Below are 18,032 nucleotides of genomic sequence, written 5' to 3'. Positions count from 1 at the left end.
TGACTTTTCCCCGAAACTACAAGTAATTTTCTATGTACTATTCGGCCCAGAAACATATTTTAACTGTTGAGTTTTTGTAACACAGTTATTGATAATAAATAAATATGATAAACCAGTATTAATGCTACATTCTGTTTCATAGAAATGATTTACTTAGTGTGCAAATTTACAACACACTGAATTGAACTGTCATGTACTGTATATAACAACATATTGGACTTAATGAAACTTTTTCAATAGATCTGCTAGTAATTTTCAATCCCCGAAATGACTTATCAACCCCGTGACCCCTAGTCTAGTTTTATTGTGTCCGTTGATAAATTCAGTGGTTTAACCACCGGTCCATTGGTTGGCATGATTTTCTTCACGTGACAAACACCAAAGCGGAGACCAATTTGCCACCAAAAGTCCTGTCAAATACTTCCCCTCGATAGAAAAAATTTTAAAATAAAAATTAAACCATTTAAAAATACGATTTTACTTTTCTAATGTCAGGCTACATTGTTCTATTAGATGGAAATAACGGCTTTCTACACAAAGTAACAAAAGGATTCTAGAGACGCTCTCCTCCATTAACCAAATCAGCTTCCTTCACCTTGCAAATGGTTCCTTCGTCGCCGTTTAAAACGACGATGTCCCCTAAAATATTTCAATTTATATTTATAAAAACTAATATTTTCGATAATAAATTACAAGAAATTTCTAACCCGTCTTAAAGAGGTTGATGGCTCCGTGAGCAGCCACAACGCCTGGAAGTCCGTATTCTCGAGCCACTACAGCTCCTGAACGAAGAAATATTCGAAATGAAAGCATGCCTTAATGCCCCCTACACAACAAACGAACGACGATAGTTACCGTGTGAAATGAGTCCTCCGATTTCTGTCACTACTCCTGCTAACAGAGGGAAATAAGGGCTCCAGCCGATGTCCGTGCTGTACGTAATTAGAATGTCTCCCGGCTGAAAATTACACAAAAATGAGTAAAAAAGTGTGGAGAAATGATGCCTGGAATCCGTCAGTTGGTTTCTTACTCTAATATCAACCGCCTCCTCCACGTTGAGGATTACTCTGGCAGGACCTTTGACCATTCCACAACTAACCGGAATTCCTAAAGTAAAACAATAGGACTGGGTTATTTATTTAATGTTTAAAATAATAAAAGTGCTCACCTTTTATGACGGCCTCGGATTTATACGTGATGTTCGAAGAACCTAAATTAATCTTAAAAAAATAAACAAATAAACTTTCATGTAAAACATGAAACGTGCGTAAGAATTGAATTTGTTTAAGAAATTATTGAAGGTATTTTATATTTTTGGCATCAATGTTATAAAATTAAAAGGAGAAAACTGTAATATAACAGAAAGTTTTGAATAATTTTGATTTTTAATTTTGGGTTTTTGCATTTTTCGAGTATTACAGTTTCTTTTCCCTATCATGTATTCAGTCAGGCTACCAACGGGGACTACCGCTGATGAGAAAATTCAGTGGCGTGCGGTAACATTTGATCATAGGGAAGCTGTGTTTCCATAAAAATTATAAACAATACTGGAAATGACAAAAATAAACAATTTATTTATTTTAATTCTAAAATAGATACATTGACCGGAAACAAAAATATAAGAACTTGTTTATGAAAATAATTGCATAATATGTATTCCTATTTTAAATAAAACAGGGGAAGCGGTGCTTCTACAACTTCCGTGGACTACGTGCCACTGTGAGAAATGAGTTCCGTTATATCTTGAACAAATTATTAGGGTTTCTTTCCCGGAATTCCCGCCGTTTATTCCCTATTAGAAAAATCCCAGGAAATTTTTTCCCGGGAAATCTGGCATTTCAATAATAATTTATCATTTCAGATTTTCTTTCTTTCATTTATTAAAAGAAAATTTGCATTTTGAAGACTAACCTAAGAGAGAAATTTTAAGGTTTCATGTTGCATATTATTACCCATGTTTTACAAGTCTCTACTTGTCAGTTCATGTAATATCTATGTATTGTGTTCGCTCATCATTAAGCAGCAGAGCACTCGCTTAAAGTAAATATCACTCATCGCACTTTAGTTTCGAATTCGCATTTATAAGTTAAGGAATTTGTTAAAGCTTACATTGCCATTTATATCCTATCGTTTGTAACTGTAAGTGTGATTATTCGAAATTCCTTTATTAGTCAATTACTTGTATTTTACAACAGCTTATTTTAATATAATTTATAAAATCAAACTATTGTAATGTCAGAGTCATTTGTTTGGAAACATTTCTAAAAAACCAAGTATAACAATCAGCAACCTCTTGTAAAGCTGAAATAAAGTGCAAAGGTTGGTCTACTAGTAGTCTTATCCGACACCCGCATGCTAAGCACAGTATAAACAAGTCTTCTACTAGTGATTCTGATAATAAAAGTGAAGAACGTGGATGTAATAGTAACAAGAGGAAAGCCTCTCAGCAAAATCTATCATCATTTTTATTAAAAGAGAATACTTTACAAGAAATAGTTACAAAGTTTTCTACGCTAGATGGTATAACTACTAATTCTATTGCAAAAAGGGAATATATCAGGCAATCTTTGGCAGAGAAAGAGTATACTTTGCTAACAAATCCAATTCATATTGTGGATCTGGTTCACACACAATACAAACAGATAAAAGAAACTTTTATTTCTAAAATTGCAAAGAAAATAACTTCAGGAACAAGGTTTAGTATTTCATTAGACGAGTACTCCTCTCTAAACCATCGCTGATATATGAATATTAATGTATACATAGGGGAGGAAAAATTTTGAAATTTAGGAATGGTAAGCATTACTGGTTCTCTATCCGCTAATGTAGTCAAAGAAAAGTTAGCTGAATTTCATATTTCTTTGGAAAAACACGTGGTGGCTTGTGTAACTGATGGTGCAATAGTGATGAAAAAAATGGGAATATTAATTGAATGTGAGCACCAATTGTGTTATGCACATGGAATCCACTTAGCAGTGTGTGATGCTCAGTATCAGAAATCATCTACCTACCTTAAATTTCCTTTATTGATAAAAACCAGCCAGATCACCAAAGAGATGAGTATAACATTGATGAAAGAAGAAGATTTTAGTCAAGGTATTGAGGTTGAAAATTTTGTTTCAGAAAAAGGAACACTCTAATGAAAATCTATTTGAAATAGATATAGCATCTGAATTGTATGAAATCGACGTCTCTCAAATCATCAATAAAGTCAAAAAGATAGCTAAAACCTTTGTAAGTTACCTGTGAAGAATAATGTGTTACAATAATACGTTAAACAGGATCATGGAACACCCATACATTTAATGTTGGATTCAAAAACCAAATGGAACAGTCTTTTAGCTATGCTAGAACGGTATATCAAGATAAGACCATCCGTGTTAAAAGCTCTCACTGATCTCAAAGAAGATAAAAATAGTACTTTTAGCCTTGAAAAACAAGAAGTCGATGTAATTCGTGACATCGTGGCATCGCTAGAACCCTTAAAACTAGCTGTTGGAAAGTTAGATAGAAGAAAATCCACTCTACTTTCATTACCTCTCTCGTTATGAATGAACTGAAACAATTGAACACTGCTTTTTCTAAAACAGTACATAAATAAGTTCTCCGCATAAGAGAGAGAAGAAACGAGAAATTGATGAAACTTATTTTTCCCTCATTGGTGAAAACAAATATAAGGTCGAGAGTGACAGTTTTTTGAGAGAGATTTTTGTTTTCTTAAATTTTTTTAGTAGTATTTTTTATGTTCAACTGAAAATAATTGTCTTTTTTCTCATTAAATTTATGGAATAAGTATATTTTTTATTTCATCTTTAAAAATAGAATAGTATTTTTTCGTAATCATTATTATGTTCATTAAAACACCCAATCAAACGCATTATTTTACTTTCATCTCATAATGTTGGAGAACATAAATTAATTGAGCCTAACGCGTCCATATGGGTGAGATTGGTCCTAAACTTTTAGTTACTTATTAGAAAATGAATTAGGCCTAAATTATTCAAATTTATGATATTCCTGTATGACATTTTTTATTCATATCAAATTTTATTTTAGCATTTCATCCCGGAATTTCCCGGGATCCTAAAAAAGAAATTATTCTTTCCGTAATCTCACTGGAGGCAAATTTTTCGGGAAATGAGAATTTCTACAAATTATCCATGAAAATTTTCTGATTCGATTCATCGGATTTGATCAATGAGACCCGAAATGGAATCCGGGAGAGCAACCACTTCACATATTTTTTCCTTTTTATACCACGAATAAGTAGGGTCCCGTCGTTCGCCACCTGGATGCATCTCTTGTGGGCCTGACGTTATCCACTGTGGAATTGATTTACAATAAGATTCTTTAAGTGCTCATAGAGCTGAAAGAGTAAAAGAAGTCTGCTACTGTAAAATTTTTCTGCATTAATGAAAACTGTGTGATCTCAGTGTTATAATTATCCATTTTTTTATCAGATAAATACATGTATATAAGATTTCGGTAAGTTATATCATGTCTATTGTTAATCTTTCGTTCTATTTCATGTCTTTATATTTTTCCACTGGGGCCTGGCGCTTGGTTCAGCTAAGTTTTAACAGTAATAATTGGTTATTACTTCTGATAAATTGTGCACTAAGTAATTAATTTAGACAAACACTTCGATTTTGAAAAAGTTCTTCTACTTACGGGTTGGGGTATGCCACGCATAACTTCCGGATAAATGATTTTGTCCTGCTCTGCATAAATTTTCTTTCGACGGATTGCCCTGTAGATTAAATATGTTAATATTTGTTTATTTCAATTGTGGTTCAAACTTTAACTTTGTTTAAGTCGCCTTTCTTAAATGTGTAAGTTAATATTAACCGTGTCCGAACCAGAAATCTTTAGATGGTATACCGAATAGAAAGAATATACCTCAAAATTTTTTACTACTTGTGGTACCGGTCTTTACTCGGAAAAACATTTAGAAAAACATTCATATGCGCCATGTTCACCCCTAAATCAGCAACTCAACTACTGACCACTGTTTGGTGGTTTTAGCCAATGAGCACTGATAGGAGATTCGCAAAACAAAATAATAATAATTATTACGCCTTTGTGTCCTTCATCGTAATTTAAAATTTATCTTGTATACTAGTACTTTTTTAATCAATTAACAGGACTTATACTGGAATTATGGATGCAGATATTTAGTCTTACAGATCAGAAATAAAATTTTTTATTTAGTTTACCTGTGAACTAAATAAAAAATATTATATCTCATCTGTAAAACTAAATATCTGCATCCATAATTTCAGTATAAGTCCTGTTAATTGATTAAAAAAGTACTAGTATACAAGATAAATTTTACAAAAAAAAATTATTAGAAGACGTGTCGTCTTATAATAATTTTTTTGTTTTATACAGGAAAAATATGACAAGGGAAATTCTTTTAGTTCCAGAAAGTTTTAATAATATAGTATTAATTAAAATTAAAATATTTTTATTTCTTTTCGCCTCATTTTTGACGGGTAACAGCCTATTATAGGTATATTTTTTAATTTATAAAAATAAAGGAAATTTCGTAAGAAAATCAAAATTAAAATTTGTTAAATGAATATTTCAACGTATATAATAACTGCAAACAATAATCTATGGAAATACTTTTGTTTTAAGACTCAAGAATTCTCTTTTCAGAATATATTTGTTCACACGCATCATACAGGATATCTTTAACCATCGTACAATTCGCTTCAGTTATAACACTTTGATATCTCTTAATTACTCATTGTATGCTTAATTCGGACTTTCAAAGCAACTGTGGTGTCCGAAATTTACGGACTGAATATATTTTGTAACGATATTTGCAACATGATATATATGAACATGTAACATTCGACGGTGGACGATTGCATAGACCGTTTCTTCGTATACGAACTCGAATGTAAACATTTTTCTTAAGTTTCTAACCACTGAAGACAGCTTAGCTCGATGATATGAAATTGATTTGTTCCGATACATTGATCTTACAATCTGATATCTTTTTCATGAAATACCTACAACTTTTAATGATTAGATATAATTTTTGATCATAAATCGACACTGAAAAAGCACATTCATAAGTCGATTATATATTTGGCTGTCGGGTGTGTAATTTTAAGACGTTCTTGTAAGCCCATTTTTTCTAAAAGTGGATTGTGGTCTATTTTTAAATCCAACATTCGGTCTTGTATTTATCACGAAATGCCCATTTAGACAATGGTAACACCTTCACTTTTCAGCAAAGTTGCTCGTGCTCTAGATAAGATTACAGTAATTAATTTTTAAACAAATTATGCTGGTTGTTTACTTTTAATTTCACTTGTTTTTTGGCGGAGGATATTTGTATTTCAGAAGTTTTTGTATTTTGTAAAAATAATTAAAATAAATACAATACTGTATTATGGACTATAATGATGTTCGTGATGGGGTGCCTAATTTCAGTGTATAGAGTAGAATTTGGTGAAAAGAGTCCAATAACCTGAAACGTAAGGCGGTTTTATCGTATTTTAATACTCACTTGGAAATTAATTTCGACGAACGCGTTCTTATCACTTCTCCAATTTCGTCATACGACAAGAAAAACAGAAGGTCTCTGTGCGGAAGTCTCCCCTCCAGTACCATCAATTCTGCCAAATGCCAGTAAGCTTCACGGTGCGCGTCGAACATCTTTATCATGAACGACTGAAAAGAATAGAGAAATGTTTTCTTTGGTTATATCTTAACGCGACAGTAAATTAATTTCCTTACTTTCGCTCTTTCCCTCAGTCTAACTGCCTGTTGACATCTCGGCAACAGAAATTTAAACAACAGCCTACTCGAAAATATTTTATAAATATAACTAATATTTTCACAAAATAAACGAAAGGACTTTGGATTACCTGGATTTCCAACTTGGGTATTTCTTCAATTTTTCTAGGACGTTGCCTTGAACCGATGATTTAATATTCTTTACGTTATTCACGATATCCTATAATTTACATAAACAAAAATTAGGCTAAATTTCATACTAATGGCAATTTATATAAATCTGAATATTTCCTCATTTTACAAACCAGACATTTTCAAATTATTAAAATTAGTGTATATGATCCGAGTGTTTGCTTACCTGTAAAGTCTGAACTAATTTATATTGATTTTTCCTCCAAGGGGTCGAATATGGATCGAACTAAAATTGTTAAATATATAATATATGTAAAGTATATAGTATAATATTTAAATGGAAATAAATATTTTAATAAATAAATACTTCTTTTATAGATCTATGTCCGTGCGAGTCGAGAAAATTTTTGAAATCTTCCGCCGACTTCGAGGAGGACGTCTGAAGCCATTTTAATGCATCCTGTAAATTTGAATAAAATCAATTATAGTATTGAATAAACCGTGCCTACAATTTTGCATACTTTAGCACTAATGACAATAAACGAGGACACACTAGGAACTTTTTACAAATTCCAACTATAACCTAATTTTTATTCAGTTCAACTGAATAAAAATTAGTGATCAAATTTGCCATGTGTCCGAGTAAATACACTATATCGTTAGTGTTCATGTTGTAAAATCAATTATAATATTGAATAAAATTGCCCACAATTTTAGCATATTTTAGCATCTAATGACAATAAATGAGAATTAACAGAACAAAAACTGTTTTCTCAGGGCCGGATTTACATAGGGACATTTGGGGCCAAAGCCCAGGGCCCCCACAAAATAGGAGCCCCCACAAAACTATGTTTAAACATAATTTTTTTTTCCTATTACTGCGACAGCCTAGTGTGGTCTAATCATGAGGGCTACAGGCAAAGAAAACCAAACCCGGGTAAAACCTATAAAACATCGGAAAATTTCGGGAAAAAAATTTTACATGGGTATTTTTCTATTGAATTAAAATAATTAGTTTTACACAATAAAATATACGTATGTTCACAATAACCTTATTTTTAAATGAAATTTACAACTTCCTAGTTAAAATCTACTTGAAAGTACAGTATTTGTGTAAATTTTCTAAATCATCAAATTTACCTACTCTTAACGGGGGGCCCCACCGAATTTGTGCCCAGGGCTCCTGGATTGGTAAATCCGGCCCTGTGTTTTTTCTTTTATTATTTAACTGAACTGATTCTAAAAATAGGCCGACATCCATTTGAACTTTCGAAAATTTTCTAAACTCTTTGCATGCGAGTGAAACGAGCTGATTGATTTATTCAAATTTTATATCCATTATCTTTATGGCTAACGAAAATGTATTAAAATCTAAATATTTCCATACATGTCTTCTATGCATTTTCGAAGTGAATATATTTTCCTGTTAATTTTAAGTCGTCCGAGATGATATTACGATTATGATACAATATTCGCCTGGTGCATTTAATTGGTGCAATATTCGCCTGGTGCATGTCGAATGGTGCATTTAAGATGGTCCCAAGTAAGTGAATAGGAACTATTACAAATAGAATGGATCGGGGAAAATGCCTAACATTTTGCTTATGAGGGAAATTATAGCGATAATTTGAGTTTTTGGGGCTTCTAACAAAAATATATTGTTGAGTATGTTTTCAAATGAAACTTTGGAGTATATCAAAAATAATTGTGTATTGTGTTTGCATAGAAGACTTTTTCACTGTCTGGCATTTTAGGCATCTCATCCAGAGTATCCGGGTGAGATGCCTAAGGGATTGTGATAAGAAAACAAATTGCAAAAAATTAATTTTCGAATATCTTAACCAAATTAAATTTATTGCATATTTAGTACAAAATACTTTATAGTAAGTGTAACAGCACAGTATAAGTATTGTTAAGTTCTCTGCCTGTTCTAAAGTGCTCTATAGCTTTAGCCAGAAAGCTTTTTTCAGTCCAAAAACCTTTTTGAGAAGTCCTTATATAATTACAACGGATATCTTGCAATAAATGAAATAAATGTCGACCTTGCTTTAGAGGCTTCTTGTCCGCCTCGATAAACAAAATGTAACAGCGTTCTCTTTGGTGTGTGGAAAGGACAAAAGAAGATTACAGACTCTTATTCTGTGAATTTTTATTTAGGTATGTTAAAACACTTTTCCAGGCCAAGCGCCTATTTTCCGTATACACAAATAACATTAAATTATAAGCAACTGTTAGAATAATATGAAAAATATTGTAATAATATCTGAATTATATTTAAATATCACGTAGATCCTGGCTAGCTTTTAAGCAAACAAGCCGGGATCATAAGGCCAATCTTACCTTTGTGAAATCATTACATTAACAAAAAATAAGTTATATAATTCTTACTTCTGTTTTCATAGCTTTAAACGTTGTCGCTTGGATTTCGTTGGAGATAGTACGAGCCAATGCCTACAAATAAATGTAAGTTTAATAAATTTTAATATAAGTCATTGGTAAAGTTTTAGAAAAATGTGAACCTCTAACGATTGAGGAACGTCGGCGCTTTCGACATTTGAACAATTGGATAACAAATTTGCGAAATCTGCGTAGACGTCGTTGTTCCACCCTAAAAATAACATATACATCTTGTTGTAACAATTAGTTTTCTATTGGCTGACCGTTAAATAACTTTATATGAAATATATGTAGTATTAAATAAAAGATACATTTGAAAGGATAGATTTAAACCGTACAATGTAGTGAAATTTATTTAAAATAAGTGATGACAAAACAAATTTATTCGTATCTAATATTACCGAATAGTACACACACTAGCAATAAACATTGACCGATATTTAAGCAAAGATAAATTACTTTCACTCGTGGGGGTCCTTATGAAATGTAGTTAATCGAAACAATATTGTAAATTAGACAGAATTGCGCTGTTTTGTTGAAAGAATCACAGAAAATCAAATACGTTACGTCGTTTAACACTTTTCACATCTTCAGATTTTACACTTTCGCAATGGGAGATAACGTTAAGCAGTATTTACTGCATTGTTACACTACCTGTAAGGCAGAAGTATCTTCTACAGATATGTTTGTTGGTTACAGCGGCAAAACTTCCATACTGCTGGCTTTTTATACCAATTTTTGTTTTTACGTAAATATTTATGCATGTTTTGACATTTTGTTTTCATTTGAACTGCTGTATATTTCTGTACACATCGTTGAATAGGGGTACTTTAATTACGAATACCCACGACATTCGAACTTAGCCGGAAACAGTTTCATTAAAAGCTATCATAACACTTCCAGGAAATGCACTAAGGGTTAGAAATTATATCAGAAAACTATGAATTATAGAATTTCCATTAATTATCATGTGATATTTATGCTGAGCCGTCATGAATTTTGCAGTTTGCTTCATTAGCACTCGTATATGATTCATTGAAACAATAAATAAATTAATATTCGATTGTTACCATTTAAAAAATATCAACGTATTTAATTATAGACCTATATATATATATATATACGTATATTTTTTTTTCTTTCTTACCACCGTATTCCTTAACAAGAAGCGACAACAAATTTGTATTGTACATGGCAGAACATAATGAAACTTCGGTATTGCTGTCAATACTCTGAAAAATAAAATGAACTATGTAATCTATATTGTGAAAATTTTATTGAACAAAATATTTATTATGAATCCTGTATAAAACAATTGTTTAAAAAATTTTTTTAAAAAACAAACACGGTCCTGATCGCATTATAAAACCTTTTCGTATTAAAAATACCTAAACTGCCAACGAATCAGGCTGGCAACGGTAAACCACCTGATTATTTTACCAAACTGATTCCGGGTCATTTGGAATGAAATCGGCTTGTGGGTGTAGGCAACCAGGCACCACAAACGAAATATGCATCTGGAAGAAATTTAAAATTACGTCTAAGGAATTTTATCCTTAGGTACTTGGAATGTAAGAGGACTTTTACAGGCTGGAAAGCTCTACATAGTAGAGAACTTAATCGAGAGAATATACCGATTTGTGGCATCTCCGAAACACATTGGAGAGAGAGTGGTCATTTTAATACAATCAACCACACGATATATACTTTAGGTACGATCAAAAATGGATGTAATGGAGTGGCTTTTGTTATCAACAAATGCCTAACAAAATTTGTAAAAGGCTATGAACCTATCAACGACCGCATAATCAAAATTACAATATCTTCCAGGCCAGTTAAACCTCATATTATTTCGGTCTATATGTCCATTTCGACTGCTTCGGACGGTAAAGTGGACACAGTGTACACACAAATTGAAAATATCATCACAAAAATACCACCGAAGGTTATATCGATAATAATGGGAGATTTTACTGCTAAGATAGGCGATACACAAAAATAATGATGATAATCTACGGTGCATTATAGGACAATTTGGACTGGGCATCAGAAATGATAGAGGAAATAGACTCCTTCAGTTTGCAATCGATAACAGTTTTTCAATAATTAACACCATGTTCAAACACCATTATCGACGTCTTTCTACTTTGACCTCCCCAACAGGTGAATATAAAAACCAAATTGATTAGCCTACGTATTAATAAGAACAAGATGGAGATCATCAGTAAATAATGTCAGAGCAAGGCCTGGGGCATTCTGCAACTCTGATCATAAGCTACTAAAAGCAGAAGTAACATTAAAACTCCATACAACAAAAATATCAAAGATCAATCCAAGACTTAGAATCCAGCTAGTTCAATCTTACAACAGTCTCTCCGAAATTTACACCCTCCATTTTTTACAACTCAGATGATTTATGGACACAAACAAAAAGTTGGATTTTAACTGGAGTACAACAATGCACCTCACAACATCGGCCGCAGAAAAAGAAACATTAAATGACAAATAGTACCCTTAAATTGAGAGACGAAAGAAAAAAATTATTAACTTCATCAATTGCTGCAGATGAAAAAAACTAAACAAAATAATCAAAAAGGCTAGTAAGAAAGACAGAAATGATTATATCGACAGAAAATATCGATGAAAATAAAATCATAACTGACGCGGAAGGAATTATGGATGTCTGGAAGAAGAATCGTGAGAAACTTTATGAAGACACTGGGCAAACAAATGGTAATAATCAACTTCAGAATGGATGAACAGAGGGAGTTGAACCATCTGTTTTTAAATCAGAGGTAGAAAAAGCCATAAATACATTACAAAATCACAAAGCTCCGGGACCTGACAACATAACTTCCAAAATTTTAAAAGCAATGGGAGAATTGGGTGTTGAAATATTTCACAAAATCTGCTCCCTAATTTGGAAATCTGGGAGATGGCCAGAGGAATGGTGTAAATCAATATTTATTCTAATTTATAAAAAAGACGCACCAACAGACTAGTAACTACAGAACTATCAGCCTAATTAACCATGCCAGTAAAGTAATGCTCCAAATAATCAATAACCGTTTGAAACCCTTTCTATTACTTGAAATAGTCAAAGAACAGTTGGGTAAAGGAACTTGTGAACAAATCTTGAACGCTCCACAAATCATTAAAAAAGCCTATGAATTTAATATGAAAGCTTACCTTTGTTTCGTAGACTACACCAAAGCCTTTGATTGTGTAAAATGGCACAAACTGTGGTCAGCTCTCCAGAACATTGGAGTCCTGCGCCATCTTATTTCGATGATCAGAAATTTATATGAGAATAACTGCAAGAATAAGAGTCAACAAAACTATGTCTAATACATTTACATCTGAGGCTGGTATATGACAGGGATGTATTCTTTTCCCTCTACCCTTTAATGCTTATTCTGAAATAATCATGAGAAGGGTATTAGATAGCTGAAACGGAAGTATCTCCACCGGGAACCATAACGTTAACAACCTGAGATACGCTGACGATACACTTATTATAACATCTAGTGAATCAGAACTTGAATATATTATGAAACGTCTTGAAACCGAGAGCAGGAAATATGGATTGCTAATTAGTGGAAGTAAAACAAAAGTTATGTTAATTGATCGTCCCTTGACACAGACTAAGGAAATTGCAGACTATAAGATGGTGAAGGAATTTGTTTACCTTGGATTACTTTTTACGAATAAAGGAGGATGCGATGATGAAATTAAACGCAGAATTTGCCTCCTCGAAATGCAACCTCTAAATTATTTATAATTTGGAAAGATTCCGCAATCACTATTTTTAATAAACTAAAGCTCATAAGAACGCTTATTTTTCTAATTGCCAGATATGTCTCAGAAACCTGGACCATAAATCTCACTTCTCGGAAGAAACTTGATTCCTTTGAGTTACGGACATATAGAAGAATGCTAAGAATCTCTTGGACGGAGCATCGAACAAATTGCTCTATCCTAAATTAACTGAAAATCACAACACACCTTACCACTAAAATATACCGATCCTACTTTCGCTTTTTGGGACATATTTCCAGACGCAAAAATGGGTTTGGGAAACAAATCCTAGAAGGGAAGATCAATGGCAAACGCCCTAGAGGCAGATGTCGAATTAGGTGAGCAGACCAAGTAATGATGATTACAAGGCATACAATGTATAAAGCCAAATGGCACAACACCGGGAGCAGTGGAAAGATACAATTAAAGCCGTCAATTCGTAATATCCCCACTCCCTCTGAAGGGCATAGGACTAAGAAGAAAACGGCAATCTAATGATAAACACACTCAAAATAACAGAGTATCTGAACTAAATGCTTTTCTTCCCCTCATAAGTGTTACTTTGAGAGCCCCTATTACGGACTTGACCCATAATTAAAGTGCCAGGTAATGAGAGAACTAGAATGAATGGATCTTGAAAAACCAGAAATTCTTCATAGATTAGAATAAGATGTTCTTGGTACTCACGGGATGGAAGGAGTAAAAATTTCAAATGTCATTGATTAATATACAATTGCTTATCGATTAATGATTGTTGCACATTTATTTTGAACTCGAAAATTTGTATATTAATTGCTAACTTACAGGATAAATACAGTTCCAGTGACGTTGTATATCTTGATATAATTCTAAAGACGTTTTGAAGTTCTCCAAATCTTTAATTTTATAATTGAAATATATTCTTCTTCTCTCTTCTAAAGCACCTTCGGCAGTTAGAAAATTCTAAAAATTAGTCAAGATTAATTATTTATTAGTTAATTTGTATTTAATATAAAGAAAAAACTATTCACCTTAATGAAAAATAGTAAAGGCCTCATTCGTTTATATAAAGGTTTCTTTTTGTAAAGTGAAAACCTTTCCTTTGCTCTTTCGTATAGTTCATCATCATCGATAATTCTTCCGATGGATGCGAGCATCATCACTTTATTAGAAATAGAATCTTTGTCAGCCGAATAATTTAGCCATCCCTTAAACATAAATGGAGAGAAAATGTTGAGTAATTTGGAAATCAATAAAATATACGTAGTAGCAATTTTAGCCATTGAAAAATCTATGCTTTAGCCTAGGAGTTAGCGAGTAGATGTTCAGATTTTTATAAATATCTGTTCATCGATATACTACAAGTCCAAATTTGTACACAATCTATTTTTTTAAATCTTTTTTAGACAATTGCGACTAATATAGTTTATACGTAAGTTCTCATTAATTAGAAGAGAACACAGATTACTATCTATTTTATTATGGAAAAAAAGATAAATGTCTACGTATCAAACGTTTAAGGTTCAGACATTTGTCGAAATGACAAATAAGACTTCTGCAAACCCTCGACCAGTCTCCCGAAACGTATAAACCCAATTAGAAGGTGCAAAGCTGACACTTATTTTCCTTGGTAATTACTTCTTTTAATGGCTCCTAATACCAATGAAGTATGGGAAAACCTTAATGGAAAAATTCTGCAAATAGAAGTTTTAATCAAGAAAGAGATTCGATAAGAAAACGTGACAAATCTTCAGAAACTCCCAGTCTGCAGTGGATAAAATGATAAATGAAAGGAAATATAACATTAACAATGGGGAATACAAACTAAGACTATCTCGTTCGATTGTTGATGCCAGAGAAAGTTCTTGATAAGATTACTTATGTTAACAGATTATGTAAACCTATTGAGGACAGACAAAATAGAGTGGGAAGATCCACGGTGTATGATGTATTCTTCGGTAGGATTTGTAGTGTAGTCTTGAAGAAGCCTTTTTTGATGCTTGTGACCAGAAAAAACATTGAATCTTATTTGTAGTAGATAAAATTCAAACTTAAAGCATTGAATCCACTATAAAACATATTTATTCTGTCTTGATATGGGGAACATCTGTAGAAAAGATATGAGCGAATGTATTGTTATTGGCAATATTAATATAGCAAGGCTCAACGAAGTTGCGTTAAGTACTTAAAACTAATGTTTTGAGGTTCTAAACAAGATCTTTAAATTTACCTTACTACAAGGAACGTTAATATTGTGATAGCTTATTAGGCTACAATTTGAAAATAATTGTAGGCTTATAAATTCTCAGTGTTGTCTGTCCGTCCGTTGTCTTTCGTAAATTTCTAGAATAGAGATAGATAGATAAAGCCGAGACCAGATGCGAAATCTTTTGAGGCAGAAGGCCCCGATTAACTATACAAGAACATCGCACGCAAACCAAAAGTAATGTTATTATAATTCAAAAATTTCCCCCGAAAGATATTAGATAGATGACCTTCACCACTCTGTCGTTAAAAAAGGTACGATATACAGTACAGGGGCAAGCCACTATTAATTTGAGCTGGAGAGCATATATCTGATATTTTAAATAAATTGAAAATGTGATTGAAAGTTATTTATTATATATCATGAGCAATTATTTATTCTGACATCGTCACAATAAATAATTGCTCGTTAAATATAGTATATTGTCCTATAGGAAACGTGTAGAAAGAGAAATTTTTCTTCTGAACAAAATTATAATTTATTTCTTTCGACTGAAATTAATCCAAAAACTAACCCATTGATGATCAGTAAGTTGTCTCCACGAATTTACTAAAGACCATAATTCAGGTAATGTGCCAAGGTAACGAAGATTACAGGAGAAAACACTAAATATTAGAGAAAGAAATGACTACACTAAAGAATATTTTATTATTGAAGTAACGAATTATCATTACTGCTTACTAATTCAAAAGATCGTAGCAAAGAAACTATAGTTCAATATAACGTAAGAACTGTACTTCATTTAAGTCAATTTTACTTTAGCATTAAATGTAAACACTCAGTTTAATATATTGGGTCTGAAGTATATGTTATTAAAATAAGATTATGGCTTATACTTACGTCAATGACATTAAATAACGCATGACCATTAAAGTAATGAATACCAATTGGAAAATATGGGCAATTTGGTCCGTTCATTCCAAAGATTTCCCTCCATTTTGATTTCTGCAAGTTATGTTTCAATTTTAAATAAAGAATAAAGTAAAAAGAAGAAAAATTTTATTTTAAACCATTTAACAAAAAATTAATTTTTACTTTCATTGACATTATAGATTTCTTGTTAAGCAATGACTAAGAATCTATTAATAGGCAACTAATATAAAATTATGTAGCAAAGTACAGTCAAACCTGTTTTTATGCGGGGGATAGGGACCGCATTAAAAAAGACGCATTAAAAAAATCGCACGAAACTTCACGAATGGCTGTAAAAAATAGTTTTCGCAACACAATTAAAAAATATTTTTTTATGCGGTCAACAGGGACCGCATAAAAAAATATCTCAATAAAAAAGTCTCACATAGAAAATAACTCAAAACCGTACGAAATAGAATTTATTGACAACAGATGTCAGCACTTGACTGCATCGTCTGGTCTATCGTCTGTTTTACATATTTTTGTCCAGGTGGTGTTTTGTTGACTTAAAATGTAAATTATTTCGTTTTTCGCATATTCATGCAATAATATTACTATAATAAGTGCATTTATGCTATAATAAGTTTATTTAGCTATAATAAGTCAACGTGAGACATGACGAATCGCACGAGACTAGTCGCCAACTATACCGCACAAATAAAAAATCGCACAAAAAAAACCGCATAAATTAAAAATTCGCATTAAAAAAATCGCACAAATAAAAATCGCACATAAAAAGAGCGCATAAAAACAGGTTTGACTGTATTTGTTTTTTTACAGCTCTTTAAACTGTTTACACATCTAGATGGCCGAGACAGTTATGTCGTTCGCCTTCCTCTCTTGGGTATGAAGTTGCTCGCTTGGATTACACATCCAAGAGAGAAAGTTGAATAAATTTCGAAGATTGTCTGTCACCCTTGTCACTCACCATTCAACCGCCTTATTGTGTATGACCGAAGTCATAATAAATATGATTAAAAAGACTCTCTTATTGCCAAACAACGGAGAAAAAAATCTTGTTGATGACTCTCATTTATAACTATGAATCAATTACTACTTACCATGAAATTATGGGAAAATATTCTTTGAAACAAAGACACGCACAGTGGACTCATAGCACCTGGAAGCACTTCACTGAAAACATATAAATTTTCACAAATCAAAGAAGATGTTAAAAAACAAATTTTAATACCTATCCATAACAACGAATTAACGAATTTGATTCTGAGAAAATTTTTCTAAATTAAAATCAAACTTCTATTTAGTGTCACAATTTGTTTGCTTTTGAAACTGACAATAAATAACGTTTTACACGAATTGAATCATCTCAATTAAAAGGATTTACATAGAACCAGTTGGTCGACACACAAGTTTCTATTTTGACAGTTCGAAAGTGGTATAGTGACACTTCTTTTATATACAAAACGTCCGAATTTAGCAATATTATTGAATATTACAGAATATATGTTTAAAGGTATTCATTGTTATTTATTATGTCGTCAAAATAAAGTTTGACTGTACTTTTATACTAAATTTTAATTAAATTTTGAAGAAATAAGTTAGTTATTATTCAAATTTAGAACTATTTTACAAAAAACATCAAACGGATTTTTCATTTAATGGAAGTATTCTCTTACTGGATGGCCAGATACTCTAAATCAGCGGTCGACAACCGGTGGTCCGTGGACCATTGATGGTCCGCGAAGAAATTTGGGTGGGCCGTGAAGAAATTTGGACATTGATCAATTGAAGGTTACGCGAAGTATTACGAAAGAAATGCAAAATGCTTAGTTGC

The 18,032-nt window shown here is 32.2% G+C and overlaps 1 protein-coding gene across 1 annotated transcript in view; it reads right to left on the bottom strand.

The window, feature by feature from the left end:
- Nucleotides 1–454: 454 nt before the first annotated feature.
- Nucleotides 455–18,032, bottom strand: part of LOC136975276 (rifampicin phosphotransferase-like) — a 45,812-nt gene continuing 28,234 nt past the window's right edge. The window contains exons 23-40 of the mRNA XM_067270311.1: nucleotides 17,299–17,371; nucleotides 16,166–16,270; nucleotides 14,091–14,267; nucleotides 13,885–14,022; nucleotides 10,430–10,514; nucleotides 9,405–9,493; nucleotides 9,274–9,336; nucleotides 7,253–7,345; nucleotides 7,112–7,171; nucleotides 6,885–6,973; nucleotides 6,754–6,817; nucleotides 6,524–6,687; nucleotides 4,672–4,750; nucleotides 1,169–1,220; nucleotides 1,031–1,107; nucleotides 856–958; nucleotides 708–782; nucleotides 455–639 (exon numbers count right to left, since the gene is read on the bottom strand). Coding sequence (XP_067126412.1) covers nucleotides 554–639; nucleotides 708–782; nucleotides 856–958; nucleotides 1,031–1,107; nucleotides 1,169–1,220; nucleotides 4,672–4,750; nucleotides 6,524–6,687; nucleotides 6,754–6,817; nucleotides 6,885–6,973; nucleotides 7,112–7,171; nucleotides 7,253–7,345; nucleotides 9,274–9,336; nucleotides 9,405–9,493; nucleotides 10,430–10,514; nucleotides 13,885–14,022; nucleotides 14,091–14,267; nucleotides 16,166–16,270; nucleotides 17,299–17,371 — 1,672 coding nt within the window. The 3' untranslated portion in view covers nucleotides 455–553. The remainder of the gene's footprint in view (nucleotides 640–707; nucleotides 783–855; nucleotides 959–1,030; nucleotides 1,108–1,168; nucleotides 1,221–4,671; nucleotides 4,751–6,523; nucleotides 6,688–6,753; nucleotides 6,818–6,884; nucleotides 6,974–7,111; nucleotides 7,172–7,252; nucleotides 7,346–9,273; nucleotides 9,337–9,404; nucleotides 9,494–10,429; nucleotides 10,515–13,884; nucleotides 14,023–14,090; nucleotides 14,268–16,165; nucleotides 16,271–17,298; nucleotides 17,372–18,032) is intronic.

The sequence above is a fragment of the Centruroides vittatus genome, unplaced genomic scaffold (assembly GCF_030686945.1).
Source record: "Centruroides vittatus isolate TY-2023 unplaced genomic scaffold, ASM3068694v2 contig_370, whole genome shotgun sequence".
Taxonomy (NCBI): Eukaryota; Metazoa; Arthropoda; class Arachnida; order Scorpiones; family Buthidae; genus Centruroides; species Centruroides vittatus.
This window is presented reverse-complemented; position numbering and strand designations above follow the sequence as displayed.